The following is a 16,370-nucleotide window of genomic DNA, read 5'->3' as shown; positions in this document are numbered from 1 at the left end:
GCTGTAACTGATATTGTTGTAACACCAGAGTACAAAGTGCTTTGCCGTTCTTATTCTGTTTATCCTCACTGCTACAGTCAGAAGCAAATTAGGATTGGAGTTAGTGACTTACCTAAGGGTACTCAGTGATCAGGAACTGAATTTATGCAGTCCACTGCTCCAATATTGATTCAAAGTCATAGTGGTATAGTTGGTACATTGATGCATGAGGTTTTCTTCTTCTTTTGTAGGTGTAGGGTAGTCATATTACATATGTGCATCATGAAGCCCAGCTGTTTTAATAGGACACATAAATAAAAATGATAAGTTTCTTAAATTATCTGCATATACCAGTCATAACTTTTGGTTGTGACAAAAGTAAGAGATGTTCAAACTTAAAATTTGAACCATTGTAATGTCTTTTGCATGGGCCAGTACTTGATGACTATTTGGAAGTTGCAGCTGTTTAAAAATGTGACTTTCTAATTACTGTCTATCACTAGCCACTGGGGGTCATGGTGTGATATGGGAAGTGTAAAAATATCTTCATTGGTTGCTACTTCTTCTGGAAATAATTAGAAATGCTGGTTTCTAAAGTCCTAAGTGATCCAGGATCAGGTTACTTCAAGGAGTGTTTTCTCCTATGCATATTCACTCAGGTGAATCCCTGAATGAATCTTATAAATCCTTGACCTTAGTGCCACATCCACTAGGTTGTGCACCTTGGAAGTTAGGTTGCTGGCAGGTGAGAACAAAGCCGCCGCCCCCGAAGCCCCCACCCCAACTGCAGGCACACAGGCACATAGTTAACACATGTTAGTTTTTAATGTTTGACTTGATTGAATGTTGCTTGATTAGTGTCTTATATACTGGGTATATAAGAGGTAAGTCTGCCTCTCAAGTATATGTCAAACGAGACCTTGACATCTGCAGTGCGTTTTCGATATAATTGCTATCCATGTTAAATAATAATTTTAAAAAACCTGAAGCACAACATCTTTACATTTCAAAACACAAAGCAAGATCTCTTTCATGGACAGGTAAGGGAGTAATAATGTGTCTTAATTCTATCTTTACATATTTGGAGCAGATGACATTGTTGCTGAGGCAGTGTGATTCACTGGGCAGAGTGGTGTGGATGGATCTCCTATGTCACAGGGCCGTTTCATCTAAAGATTCCCTTCATTATCTTCTTGAACAAGAAACTAAAGTATTATGCTCATATGAAAATAATTTCCACATTTTAAAGATGAATGAGGATAGTAATGCACATTGCATTTTAATAAGAGCACTACCCACCAGATACACAGTGCAAATGAGGCAAATTGGCCTTGTATTGTAAGTGTAACTTTAATTGCTAGGCAATGGACACACAGAACTGCCATTAATTTATGTATCTTAATATGCTAATACAGTGGCACCTCTGTTTAAGAACAGCCCTGTTTACAAACAATTTGGTTTACAAACGCCACAAAACCGGAAGTAGTGTCCCGGTTTGCGAACTTTACCTCTGTCTAAGAATGGAATCCAAATGGTGGAAGGGCACCGGCGGCAGGAGGTCTCATTAGGGAAAGCACACCTCGGTTTAAGAACGATTTCGGTTCAATAAGAGACTTCCAGAACGGATTAAGTTCGTAAACTGAGGTACCACTGTAGTTGGTTGCCGTCCTTCTGTCTCAGGAGACAGTGGAAGAGTGCACCGTCAGGGGTGAAGTCAAATCATTGGAGGGTTACAGTGCTGATGCAGCTGTAGAGACTGATATGAGAGAGACATGTTTTGTTGCAGGTGGGGCAGATGAAGGCATCTGGTTGTGCTGATGCAGCTGTACCATGGTGTTTCTTCTTTCTGTGCTCCTCCCAGTGCTCATTCCTTGACTGATCACTGCTGTGGATACATGACTTGTCTCCAGGCACTGTGGGTCATCTGTGGGGAATTACCACACAGCACAGTTAATGTTGCCAGCCTTCTTCTCACATTTATATACATCTTGGTAATGCACTTCCTTGGGGATCCTGCCATTTTCCATTCCGTGGACATGACCAAGCCAGTGTAGATCTTGCAGAGACAGGAGTGCAAACATGCTGGGAATGTGGGCAAGGCAACTATGGCAATACCAAGATGAAGGGTTACCAGGTTTATGTGTTGAGTGCACAGTTTTATGGCAGTGAGACCTGGGCAACTTGCACACACCAGGAGCGATGCCTCAACGCCTTCCACATGTGCTGTGTCAGGAAGATTTTGGGCATCTCATGACACAGTAATACACAAATTAACCATTATTATTACGCGTGCACGTGTGTGTTTTTATTACTAGAAACGCTGCTGCATATCCAAACGCCCACTCAGCAAATCTTGATCCCACCCCCGTCCAGCGCCCTGGCAGTTCATGACTCTTCACTGTCTCTCAGCACTAATTAAGGTCTGAGCCCGTGTTGACAGCTGTATTATCCCTCCTCCCGGGTAAACAGTTTAGAATTGGCTCCCAGGCTTTGCCGTCTCTGGTAAGCACATTCTCATTGGCCTGACGCCCTGTTTATCATCCGCCTTCGACTGACGGCCAATAGTTCTGAAGCTCCCCTAGCAACCCGCCTTCTCCTCCTCCTCCTCCTCCTCCCCCCCCCCCCCGTTCGCTCTTCCCCGCCCTTTCGCAGGCTTCGGCCGAAGCTGTTGTTGCGCTTGAGTCAAGCTGGCCTGTCACTCAAGCGCTCTTTCGCTAACCAAAAGGCGACCCACACCTCGACCGTGCTTAAGTCTTCGATATGATTAGCCGCGTGAGCCGCCAATCAGACTCTGGTCCATGCGGATTGGCGGATATAGCAGGGGGAGGAAGGTTAGCTCCGCCCGTCTCCGTCTTGTGGTGGCTTCGAGCCAGACAGGCGACTCAGTTGGTCTGCAGCGGCCGCTGGACTGGTGTGAAAGTGCGCCGTCTCATTTCCTCGGCGCTGCGGAGGACGGTGGGCGGGGGGGTGGGGAAGGGCCCGAGGCCGCTGCGGCCCAGCCTTGCCGTTCCCTCGGGAAGAAGGAGTCTCGGGTCGCCCTGTCTCTGCGCCCCCTCGCCCCGCCCGGACGTTCACGGCGGGGCGTTAGACCTCCTTCCCCGGCTGAAGCGCTGCTGGAGTCTTGGTCGCCTCCCAAGGAGCGGGTGACTATGAGCCGTTTCTGGGTGCGCGGAGCCCACCGCCCCTCCTCTCTGAGGCAGGTAAAGAAGAGCGAGGTCCGGGGCGAGGGCGGGCGCTTCGTGGGGGCGGAGGCGAGAGAGGCTGGTTCGCGCGTGGGATGCGGGGGGGGGGGCTGTGGAGGGGGGGTGACAATGAGCCGGGAAGCGGGGATGGGATTAGCTGACGGGGCCCCCGACGGCAGCGAGTTCTGAGGCGCGGAAGGAGCGTGGAAAACGCCCCCTCTTCCCCTTCCCCTTCCCACCCCCTTTGTGGTGATGTTGAGGAACATGACTGTCACAGAGTGAGTTCCTGAAGACGGGAGCCTGAGGAGCGAGGCTGGGGGCCTCTTAGGTAGAGAAAGGTTGGGGGGCTGTCCCGAGTTGTGCATTTTGTGGGAGTGTTGTGAAGGAAAAGTGCGAGGGCAGGAACACGAGGGCGAGGAGATTCTTTAGTAGTTTGACAGCACTTTGGAGAACTCCCATTCTCTCTTCTTTCCCTAAAAAAAAGCCCTAAAAAGTAATGCAAAGCCTTTCTTTTGGTCCCCAATGGGAGGAACCGGTCAAAGATGGAGGAGTGTTTAGCCACCTGGCTGAGGGTGTGAGGTAAAGATGATGAAGGGGAAGGGGGGAGATGACTTCCTTGCCTTTTTCTTTTTCTCTCTGCCAGCCTCCACCATGCCGTTTAATGCCCAGAACTTTTCAAGTAATGAATCTCATCATCTTACTGATTTTGGTTCAGAAGGTTTGTCTTTGCTGGGATGCTTTGAAAGATGCAATTGGAAATATCCAGCGTTGCTTAATCCCAGAGCTCTGCTGCTGTTGCTTCTGGGTAGTTGTTTCCATGAAAAGGGCTGCTCTTACTTGAATGGGAAAGTTGAATGCTCACTGTGATGGTTTAATTATCGTTTTGTCTTTGTTTATGTTGCACATGGGTTTGCTTTTAATGGAAGGTATAATAAACTGTCGTATGTAGAGTAGGACTATATACTTTTTGTCACTTATTTAGGTTGTTGATTAATTGCCTCTGAAGTTGACACACTTTTTCTTTGACATTGTTCCTATAGTTTTTGTAAAGTTTGTTGTTGAAGTTTTCTATTTGTTAGAAAGCTACATAGAATTCAGTATCTGCAATTCTGAATAAAACATTTTTTTGAATTGCACTTGAATTCCAGCCCTACCTTGCTTTGTAGATCTACAAAGTAAATAAGACTTTTGCAATTTAAAACCTGAGATAAGGCATTCAAAGGCCGTTTACATTCGTGTATGCATCATAAATACTTTCATTGTTTGTTCTTTGTGTGAAAGAGTGAAAATGGTGAAGTGTGTGTCACATGTCTCACCATTTCAATAACATTTTTTCTGCCATTTCTCTTGAGTTTAAAGAAATGCATATTAAAGAATAATGGCTATATTAAATATATATATATATATATATATATATACTACAGTATTAAGTGTAAGATGTATTACTTTTCTGAGTGAGTATACTGTTCATCTAAGCATTCTTTTATAATAGTGGTTTGCTTCACTTCCATTTAGAAGCAAACTACTACATGAAAAGGGGATAGAGCAACTCCCTTATGATGAAAGATGACACTATTTGGGACTTTTTTAGTTTAGAAAAAGGCAAGTAAATGATGGCATGATAGTGATGTAAAATAAGTATGATGTGGAGAAAATGAATAGAATAGTTATAGGGAATATGATAGTAGACGGGCGTTCTAAAGGACAATATTGGTTGCAAAAGTGTAGATACTGTATAAATATTTTTCCTAATCTAAGAATCTGTACTCTGGTTTTCTATGAAAACTTGGCTATTTGAGTTTGTTTCCTAATATATATGATAGGTTGTGGCAAGAGTAAAATAAAAAAATCCCACCAAGGAAACATTTGCAATAACAATAGAATAGGAAGGGGACAATGGGCCATTCTCTGTTGGCATTTTGGTTTCTGTCTGGAATTACTACTTGCATATGCGCACAGGAACTTTGCATTTTATATACTGTTTTGCAAATTGATGCTTTAGAAAAGAAACAGCTTTGTGTAGAGGATTGATAATGTAAATCAGCAGTCGACTGTTCTCAGGCATCTATGTTCTACTGAAATGTTTTTAATTTACAAAGTGAGACTATATACTTGGGACCTCTTCACAGTTAAAGCATAACTAATGTGTATTAAACAATCCTAACTATGCACTCGTATTTAAGAGCATAAGGCCTGGACCCTGGATCTGATTCAGTACATCTAGTCTAACACAGTCATAGGACATAATGGTAACAGCCATATTCTCTTATCTGTCACCAGTTTCTTGTAATTGGTGAGATATGTGGTCTCTAACTGTATCTTGTGACTGGTCACTTGTGAGGTCCTTATTTGTAGCCAAGCCTTGCTTTGTGTAACTTAGGGCATTTCCTGGTGATTTAAAAAACGGAAAACAGTTTTGATGTTATATTCCAGTCCCAGTCCAGCACCAGCAATGCAATTTCATGTCTCATAGGATACATAAGGGAAGCTGTGCTCTGGCGGGATTGCCTGTTCACTGCTTTTGCCTTTAAAAAAGAGTGCATACTAGATAGGGGAAATTATACATAATACAAAAAATATGTAGGGAGGTAGCTTGCTTGTGTTTCCAAGTTTGTAATATTAAACAAGTTAAATGATCACTGCAGTAAGTATTGTTCCAGGCATAGGCAAACTTGGCCCTCCAGATGTTTTGGGACTACAACTCCCATAATCCCTGACCACTGGCCCTGTTAGCTAGGGGTGATGGGAGTTGTAGTCCCAAAACATCTGGAGGGCCAAGTTTGCCTATGCCTGGTTCAGCCACTTAATCAGTCTAATTTTTAAAAAATGGTACAGTGTATGTAGAGCATTTCCATCATGAGAGTTGTTGTGGGCACTAACCATTAGGTGGACTGCTGGAGTAATAAAGTTACGGATCTCTCCTGTGTGAATATGACTTTCCTGCAGTTGAAGTGCTAGCTGTGGGAAAGATATCTTGCAACAACTATTTGTCAGTGAAAGGATAAGTCTGGAAAGGCTCTTGCGGACTTGCATCTTGATAGCAGAACACATGCTGACGTAAATGCATATAGATTGCACCTTTCCTCTATAAATCATGACCTAGATAAGATTGCTCACAATGATCAAACAAGTTGCCTGTTCACTTTTATTATTATTATTATTATTTCAAATGACTGAAGTGTAGAACTCTTATTAATAATGTCTTTAGCTGTAGCACATGGATGGAATGCAATGTTGTGCAAGTGGACTTTGGCTTGCGCAATGTCCTCTTCTTTCCCAACCCTCCAGAGCAGCTTTGGAGGTGCAGGGGAGAGAGATGGTGGTGAAGTAAATGCATATAGATTGCACCTTTCCTCTATAAATCATGACCTAGATAAGATTGCTCACCAATAATCAAACAAGTTGCCTGTTCACTTTTTTATTATTATTCTTTTTTCAAATGACTGAAGTGTCGTTGTGTGAGCAGAAGTCTGCTTTGCTTATTCACAGACAACATTGGATACAACCCTGTGTTTAAATTGCTATGTTTGCACTTCTGTAAGTGTTCTGTAGGTGCCCAAGTCTGCATTGTTGTAAGCCATAATTCAAGAGAACAAAAATATTTTGAATAAGCTATGTCCACTGACTTTGTCATGCTTCCATTGTGGCTTTTGTTAGGTTCTGATATCCTGTAAATTGAAAAATAAAAGCTGACAATGACTGTTCCTTGTGTGGAGGAATAACAAAGCACTATCTATCCAATTTCCTTACCCACAGGGCTAGGCTTCTGCTCATACATTCATTTTTCCAGAAAGTCTGTCTTTCCTCTGGTTCTGCAATGAATCCTTTTGTTGCCTTAGAATTGCTTATGCTGGTAATACTCCTACAGACATGGATTCCTTTTAAAATTGACAGAGCTATTCTAACCCTGGCTGAGCAGCAGCAGGGTTGGATTGAGGAATGGAACCACTGTTGCATCCGTAGCCCTGCTGCCCCTGCTGTCTGCAATGGAAGGTGGGGACCAGGTAAAACCTGCTCTGGTGTGGCTGTCAGGCCTAGATTGGGAACTAGAAAATTCTGGACATGTTCAATCTCTCCCTGTCTGGAATACCCAGTATGGGGTTTTCTACAGGTTACAGCTGGTGGAAATCCATGGGGTATTATATCTGCTGGCCTGCACTTTGGGCAGGCAGAATGGGAATTACCTGAAGCATCTTGTGTAGGTCAGGATAATGAGATAGATGGGCCACTGGGCTGTTCAATAGTTTACCGTGTTAGCTATTGCCCTCCAAGTGTTTGGGGTTACACCTCCCATTAGCTCCAGACAAAACAAAGGGAGATTATTGCAGGGGTCTGAAAATAAAAAGTTGGCTTACTTTGTCCTTTGATCACAATCAAATATTTTTTGAAGTCTAGAATGCTCTTTTGTAAATGTCAGCTCTTTTCATGCATCTTGGTAGGAAAGTTGCACACAAATACACCTCCCATTTAAGAACTGGCATTCCCAAGTATTTCTGTGCTCTACAACTGTTTCTGGAGAACTTCTGCTCTCTCCCTTCTGGAGTAAACCACATGGCTAGCTTCTATTAGTATATGCTGTAACTGTAGGCATATCTGAACAGGAACACAAGATTGAAGAGGAATAAAAAAATAAACACACCTGATTTTATTTGTTTTATCCTGGTACATTATCTTCCTTCAAGGGTGCTCAGGGTGGCTTATGTGGACTATTTTATTTCATTCATCCCATAACCTTACAAACCAGAGTGGGAGATTGTAATTGTAACTGACTATAAGTCATCTATTGAGTTTCACATTTGGGTAATTACAACTTTACAGTATATCCAATATGCTGGCAGGTTTGTCATTCAAAAATATTATTTTTTAAACTTATTGGAAATTGATATGCAGTCACGTAATTGAAATAAAATAAAATTTAGCGAGGAGCTTTCTGAAAACATGTTCACTTTAAAATCTGTCAAATTGAAGGGAAAAATATTTTAAAATAATTACAGCCTCTGAGTTATCAGGGCATGTACAGGAATGCTAAAAGGATTTACAGGCCCCTATTGTCTTGCACTGAGTAGTGCATGACTGCCTCCACTAAAATACAGTGGAAGGTAGTGATTGTAGAGGCAGGAGGGTGATCAGGATGCTGGTGCACAGCTGTTGATTGGACAACTGATGCCCTTTGACTTTTATGCTGTCCTGTTTTCTTAAGTTGTGGGAAGAGAAGAGTGGTTGCATATAAGGAGAGTTAGGCAGGTGGTAACAGAAAAATGGGTTGAAAGAAAGCAGAAGGAAATAAGTGTTCAAAAGTAAATTAAAAGGGAAATTGATTTGAGGAATTTAATGTTTGTAGCATAGACCTCACATTTGCCTTGTACAGTACTTTGTTCATAGCCTTGGGCAATTCACTTGTGTCAAACACATTCACTTGTCTTACGTAAAATGTTGCAAGAGCAAATTTGGGGTTCAGGCCCCACCACTGCTTTGTATTCCATCTAGTTCAGCATCCTGTTTCCAGCAGTGACCAGTAAAACGTCTCTGGGAATTCAAGTAGGTCATGAGAGTACTGTATCACAGTTAGCCCTGTTCTTCTGTAGCATTTGGTATATACTGCCTCTGAACACGAAAGATACATTTAGGTGTCATGGGTGCAGGGCCTGAGCAAGTATGAAAACTTTTGGGTAGGTAGAAGTGAATAAGGGGATAGTGCATGTAGTTTGGGGAGAAACATGTAATGCTCTCACTTTTTGGAAGACACAAGCTGCAATTCATGGTATACACACTAATCCATCTTCCACCTTCCTCAGTTGCACTAGAGAGATGTGAAATTCAGTTTTTTTGGGGGGCATCTTCTTGGGGAGGCAAGCTGGGTCCAGATTAGAGAATTAGAATGGGCAATTGTAACTGTGTTCTTTAATTTGGTTATAGTAGTTGAAAGTTCCCTTCATGTTAACTGGCACAAGCACTGAAGGAATGAATTCTGTGTGAGGTTTTTTGTTTGTTTGTTTTTGCACCACAACTACGTTCCAAGATTAAAAATACCAGTCTGTCTGGTGTGAAGTATAAATTTGAGACTCCCTGGCTCCATTCAGAAAGTTGATGCCTGGTCACTTTATTGGGTTTAGACTTTGCTTTGCTAATGTGAGACGTCCTTTTATAATGTGAATTAATTTCCACCAAACTAGTACACTATGTAGTGACAGGCTCTGCCTGAACCAGAATAGTACAGGGTAAAGAAGGTCACCTCTTGGGACTGATTCCATCTGTGGGAAGTGAGAAATATGATAGCGCTAGCTAAAACTAGGAGTTTTCTTTTTGGAGAAGCAGTTAATCACTGACAGAGGCTATGCATTTAAAATACTTCACAAAAGGTAAGATGTAGAAGATGCTGATACCGCATCTTCAAAGCATTGTAAAAAGTGATAATTTGTGGGTGAAAAATTTCCCTTGCCTTACAGAGAAAGGTGGAAGCAAGATAAACTACCTATAAATGACATACCAAGGCAATCCAATAGATTAATACAGTGGGCACTAACTTTTTTAGACCAGCATTCACATCTTAAATTTTGAGAAAGTCTTGTGGTCATCAATCACAAGATTTAACAATATTTATGTTGATTGATTGTTGTGATACCTCTGGCTACCATAAGGAAGAGAGGCATAACACACCACCACCACCATCATCACCATCATCATTTTCATTTCTATACTGCTTGGCTGCCATGGGGGCAGGTGAGCATGGCAAAACCCAAAAATAGGGCGGGTATAGTCATTGCTGTTCCTTACCCCCAGAAATTCTGATTGTGGAGATTAAACAATACTGATTTCCCCCCTCAAATACAATGCTGCTGCTGCTTTCTATTGACAACAGGGAGCATTCCCCAGTACCAGCGAAATGTACAAGGTGACCAAAAAATACGGTGGGGGTAGTAAAGCATGGAAAGGGTTGAACAGGCTGATTTGGTACAAAAGCAAATAATGGTGTCTGGGCATTTACCTCATATCTCTTATTCTGAAAATGCTATAAAATCTATTTAAAATGAAAACTGGGAATCTGAGGATCATTCTTAATTCTGGGGCACCAGATAAGGCCTTCATGAGCATCATGGCAGTGACCGCTAGGTTAGTGGTTGAGTGGCCTTGTGAGTCAATTGCTACAATTCTTCTAGGTAACAACATAATAAAAGTCCTACTGGGTCAGGCCAAAGTGGCCTACCAGATGCCTAAGAAAAGCCTACAAGCAGAACATGAGGGCCACAGCATTCTTGCCGCTTGTGATTCCCAGGAATTGCTATTCAGAGGCGTACTGCCTATGACAGTGGGGATAGAACATAGCAGTCATGGCTAGTAGCCATTAATGGCCTTAAGGCTCCTATAGTCCACCTGCTTGTTTGGCATTCCCCCTAATTTGCTTGCACAAAGCTTATGTGGCAGATAGACTATGCCTGGTATTTACTGAACACTTGTTCTGATTTGTTTATGGGGCAGTTTTATCTCAATGAGATTTCATTCTGCTCACATATCTTGGTCATCATTTGTTCATCTTATACTTTTCAATGTGTTTTCCTCATCACTTAGTAATCTGCAGAAAGTCTGAGTTTTTAAAGTGGATCTGTAGGGCTAGTCAGAGGACTTTAATTAATTTTAATTGCACAGACCTGAAGTTCCAGTGTGCCCTTTAGTCTCTCTTGAAAAAATACTAAGAATCTTCCATGAATTTGTCTGATCCTTTTTCAACGCCATCCAAATTCATGGCCATCACAAATTCCATAGCTCCGTTTGTCTGTACCGACTCTTCTAATAACCAGAATTATTGGATGCCCCCAAATTCTAATACTATGAGAGAGGAAGAAAACCTTTTCCTTATCCATTTTCTCCACTCCATGTATAATTTTACACCCCTCTGTTATGCCCCCCGTCTTTTCTCTAAACTAAAAACTCCCAACTGTAAACTTCAGGTGAAAATATCAACTACGGATCAGTAGTGCAACACATTGCTGCTGGCTCTTGAGAGAGCTCTCCCTTGAATCTCTGGGGCAAGCAGGGATCTCAGCACAGCACAGGCACAGCTGCAGAGAGCAGGTGGCACTGTGGTCTAAACCACTGAGCCTCTTGGGCTTGCTGATCAGAAGGTCGGCAGTTTGAATCTGCTCGATGGGGTGAGCTCCCATTGCTCTGTCCCAACTTCTGCCAACCTAGCAGTTCAAAAACACACCAGTGCAAGTAGATAAATAGATACCACTGCAATGGGAAGGTAAATGGCGTTTCCGTGCACTCTGGCTTCCATCACAGCGTTCCGTTGTGCCAGATGCGGTTTAGTCATGTTGGCCACATGACCCAGAAAGCTGTCTGTGGACAAACGCTGGCTCCCTCAGCCTGAAGCAAGATGAGTGCTGCACCCCATAATCGCCTTTGACTGTACTTAACCATCAGGGGTCCTTTACCTTTTTTATGTTGGACTGACTGCAGCCTCACCATGCTGAGATATGTGTGTGGAGGATTGCTTCACTATTCATCGTGCTCTAGCTGGAATGGGGTGCAGGGATCTAGCACATTCTGAAATTAGAAGTTTAAAATGTTAAACTATATTTTAAAAATTCAGTTAAGCACTGTGTGAAAGGAGAAATTATTATTTTCTTTCATTTATGAATCTCTTCCTGTAGGGAATCCCAAAGTGACTTAGAGAATAATAAAACAGTTGCACATATAAACATTTAAAACAATTGCATATATTATAACACATAAAACCAGTTTGAACTGAAACAGAGAGCAGTTAGTATAAAGATTTTAGAAGGTTTGTTGAAAGAGGAACATCCTTAACAGATGCCAAAAAGACAAGAGAAGGCAGCAGTCATTTGTGTTCAACCTTGCAAGCAAATATGCAACACTTTAGTATCCTATTACAGTGGTACCTCTGGTTGCGAATGGGATCTGTTCTGAAGCCCCATTCGCAACCTGAGCAGAATGCAACCCACGTGTGCACGGGTTGCGATTCACCGCTTCTGTGCATGCACGTGACGTCATTTTGAGCATTGTGCATGCGCGAGCGGCGAAACCTGTTCCGTTACTTCCGGGTTGCCATGGGACGCAACCTGAAGCATCTTTAACCCGAGGTATGACTGTAGTTCACGATATTAATGTTATTGATTTTTTTGAGACTAAAAGAAAAGGTACCCCAAGTTTTGCGAAGCTAACTTCTCTGCTCCCCTAGAGTCAATTCTGACCACAGATTGATTGCAAACCTGGGATCAAGCATTGTGCACCTTTTCCCCTTCACATCCACCCAAGTAGAATTATACTTTTATAGCTTCATCTTGAGCATTCTATCAATAGATTTGGGACAAGAAAATGGTTCAATTCTTTTTCCTTCATTTTTAGTATACGGCCAGAGAGAAGAAAAACAAATTGAGCACCTAGGATGTGAAAGCTCCTCTTCTTCCTAAAGGAACCATATTGTTTGCAAGATGGATCGGAGTAAGCGAAATTCAATAGCAGGATTTCCACCACGCTTGGAGCGCGTTGAAGATTTTGATGGGGGTGGCGGAGGCGATGGGAACGTGTCCCAGATGGGCAGAGTTTGGACTTCTTCATACAAGGCCTTGATTAGTGCCTTTTCAAGACTTACACGACTTGATGACTTTTCTTGTGAGAAAATAGGATCTGGTTTCTTTTCTGAGGTGTTCAAGGTGAGTAGACTGACCTTAATTCTCCTCTTTCCCTATTTTTCATATAGTAATTAAACAAATTATGAATGAATATTCTCTTGCTGTTGGTCTTTTGACTGTGCTTTGCCTAAGATCACTGAGTAACGGGGACTTTAAATGCCTTGGAATATTTAACATCTATGAGTATTTCTGGAAAGCTTAAAGTACAGTGAGATGAGACACCTGGTTGGCAGCTGAGTAACATATCTATACTAAATACAGTGGTGCCCCGCAAGACGAATGCCTCGCAAGACGGAAAACCCGCAAGACGAAAGGGTTTTCTGTTTTGGAGGCGCTTCGCAAGACGAATTTCCCTATGGGCTTGCATCGCAAGACGAAAGCCCATAGGGAAATGCTGGCGGTCGGGAGCAAAGACTTTCGCCCACAGCCGGCCTTCAGAAGAGGACCTCTTCTGAAGGCCGGCGGGGGGCAAAAGTCTTTGCTCCCCCCCGCCTGCCTTCCCCCCGCCTGCCCCGGGCGATCTTAAAATGCTGGCGGGCGGGAGCGAAGCGTTCGCTGCCGACCCCCAGCATTTTAAAATCTCCCCGGGACAGCAGAGAAGTCTCTGCTGTCCCGGGGAGATTTTTAAATGCTGGGGGTCGGGAGCGAAGCGTTCACTGCCGACCCCCAGCATTTTAAAATCTCCCCGGGACAGCAGAGACTTCTCTGCTGTCCCGGGGAGATTTTTAAATGCTGGGGGTCGGCAGCGAACGCTTCGCTCCCGACCCCCAGCATTTTAAAACGCTGTTTCGAAGCGGGGCGGGGGGCGGGAACACCTGCCCCAGCCGCCCCACTTCGGAACGCTGTTCCGAAGCGGGGCGGGGGGCGGGAACACCTGCCCCAGCCGCCCCACTTAGGAACGCTGTTCCGAAGCGGGGCGGGGGGCCGGGAACACCTGCCCCAGCCGCCCCACTTCGGAACGCTGTTCCGAAGCGGGGCGGGGGGCGGGAACACCTTCTGAAGGCGGGCAGGGGGCGAAAGTCTTTGTCCCCCCTGCCTGCCTTCCCAGGGGCTTTTAAATCGCCCCGGACAGCGGAGAAGTCCTCCGCTGTCCGGGGCGATTTTAAAATGCCGCCCGCCAGCATTTTAAGATCGCCCGGACAGCGGAGAAGTCCTCCGCTGTCCTGGGGTTTTTTAAAATGCTGGGGGTGGGAAGAAAAGCCCTTGTCCCCCCCCCCCCCAGCCTTCAGAAGAGGTCCGGGGACAGACTGTCCCCGGACCTGGTCTGAAGGCGGTTTCCCTAGGAACGCATTGATTGATTTTCAATGCATTCCTATGGGAAACCGTGCATCGCAAGACGAAAAACTCGCAAGACGAAGAGACTTGCGGAACGAATTAATTTCGTCTTGCGAGGCACCACCGTACATGAATACATTTAGATTTTTTAAGTTGGAAAGCTTGCAGAAATGTGTATGTTTTATTTAAATATCTAGCTCTATTTTTCAGACTGAAGCAAGGTGACTTGCAGGCCAAAAATTAAAACGTCATGAAACTGTAAAAACAGGAGGGAGAAAAGATGTTAAAATTAAAACCTCATCCGTTGGCAATCCAAAAGAACAACATATATTCTCCTTCACTACTTGGGATCAGAATGAATTGGCAGCTAAGCATAAGATCTTGCCCAATGAATTATGATCTTCAAGTCTTTTTCCTACCTCAAAGAATGGTTTAGTAATATCTCATTACTGGACCACTCCATGAGACAGACAATTCAAATTTCCTTTGCAAGTTTAAGTTGCAAGACAAAAACCGCACTTTCTGACCATATTACATTTTATAGACAAAACATTACAAGTCTGAGGAGATGATAAGACTGCCTGAGGAAATAAGCCAATCTTGCAATCTTCCCTTTTTACTGACTGGATTAGTTTCTTATGCACCTTTAGCCTCTGGTCAGTAAGAAGAATTATTTGAAGTGTGCTCCTTGCCACTTTTTAATTACAAGGATTGAGGCTGCAGGACCTTGGTCTATGGCAGGGGTCGGCAACCCGCAGCTCCGGAGCCGCATGTGGCTCTTTTACACCTTTGCTGCGGCTCCAGGGCGGATACTAGCGAGGGGAGGAGGCGCATTGTGCGCCCCGACACTCCCCACTGTGGCGGGCGCTGTACTGGCTGTGACGTCGCATGGGGGCGGTGCTTGCGTTAGTCACGCACCATCCCGACGTCACCTTCCCGCCCGCTGTCAGCTCGGAGGGCAGCGGCGCGCATGCAATGGTTTTTTTTTTTTATGATATTTATTAAAAGTTTAAGAATTAGAGAAAAAAGAGAAAAAGAAAACAACAAAAAAATTGACAAAGCATACATTACAATACATAAAAAGAAAAGCATAAAAAACAATACAACAATACAGCAAAAAAACACCAAACAAACAATAACATTAAAACATACATCCAATGTTCCATATCTTTATCTTTCATTTACTTGTTTCATCAACCTCCTCACGCCTCCCTTTTTGTATTCTAATTTAATTAATTGTTTCAGCAAATTCTTTCCATCTTTCTCAATTTTTGTTAAATAATTTATCTTAACGATCTAACCTTTTAATTAACTCAACAAATCCTTTCCATCTTTCACTATATTCTGTCATTCAATTTACCTTAATTTATTTAACCTTATCTTACCATAAAAAAACCCTTAAAACTTAAAACTTAATGTACATAACTCCTTATATCATTTCTACTAAAGCCAAATAGTTTCATTCCAACATTTTTCCTAATACTCATTAATTTTACACTAATTCTCAAAATAATTTTTTTAAAAACTTTCTTCCAATCTTCATCCAACGTCTCTTCTTCCTGGTCTCGGGTTTTGTCAGTCCTTCTTGTCCATTCCATCTAGTCCATCAACCTGCGCATGCAATGGTTTTGCGGCTCCCAGTTGTTTTTTCTTCGGAAACGGGTCCAAGTGGTTCTTTTTGTCTTAAAGGTTGCAGACCCCTGGTCTATGGTATGAGTAACCCATTAATGTCATTGAACTCTCATTTTCTCACTCTCTTTTTCTTATCTTGTCCAATGGCATAGCAATACATATTACTTAGAGCAGATGTGGGAGTGGCATAAGCTAAGTTCTCTATCTACATGGTCCACTGTTAAATGAGGTGAAGAAGTTTAACAAGTTTTCTGCATGGCCATTTTACCTACTCAAATTTTGATTTACAGCAGACATTCTATATTTAATGTCTGAATATATTGTTCTAATTGCATTCCAGTTTGTGTTGAAGCTTTACATAGTATGTACCTATTGTGAAAATGATTTCATAAAACTAAAACCCTGGCCTAGGCTTGTGTACTATGCAGTCCTTGGTCATACAAAATTGTGATGCTATGCTTCTTCCAGAGAAAACAGAATAATCCTCAACTGGATTTTGCCCATATATAGAATTTATTGTGTACTCCGTTATCTTGTTGCATTTAGTAATGGCAATAATATTTAAAGCAAACTGCAGTTGATGAGGTGTAGATAATATGGGTATGTGGGGAGAACTTACTGTGGAGCTTTTAGCTTCCACAACAAAAGC

At 42.9% G+C, this 16,370-nt stretch overlaps 1 protein-coding gene across 2 annotated transcripts in view; it reads left to right on the top strand.

The window, feature by feature from the left end:
• Window positions 1–2,899: 2,899 nt before the first annotated feature.
• The window catches only part of TESK2 (testis associated actin remodelling kinase 2), a 55,383-nt gene continuing 41,912 nt past the window's right edge, over window positions 2,900–16,370 (top strand). The window contains exons 1-2 of one of the 2 annotated variants that reach the window (XM_081009399.1): window positions 2,900–3,175; window positions 12,528–12,835. In XM_081009399.1, coding sequence (XP_080865525.1) covers window positions 12,614–12,835 — 222 coding nt within the window. In that variant the 5' untranslated portion in view covers window positions 2,900–3,175; window positions 12,528–12,613. Of the gene's footprint in view, window positions 3,180–12,527; window positions 12,836–16,370 lie in introns of both variants that reach the window. The other variant, XM_081009398.1, reaches the window with a different exon arrangement.

Source organism: Podarcis pityusensis, assembly GCF_964106645.2.
Source record: "Podarcis pityusensis genome assembly, chromosome: 6".
Lineage (NCBI taxonomy): Eukaryota > Metazoa > Chordata > Lepidosauria > Squamata > Lacertidae > Podarcis > Podarcis pityusensis.
The sequence above is the reverse complement of the archived record's forward strand: the minus strand, read 5'-3'. Positions and strand labels throughout refer to the sequence as shown.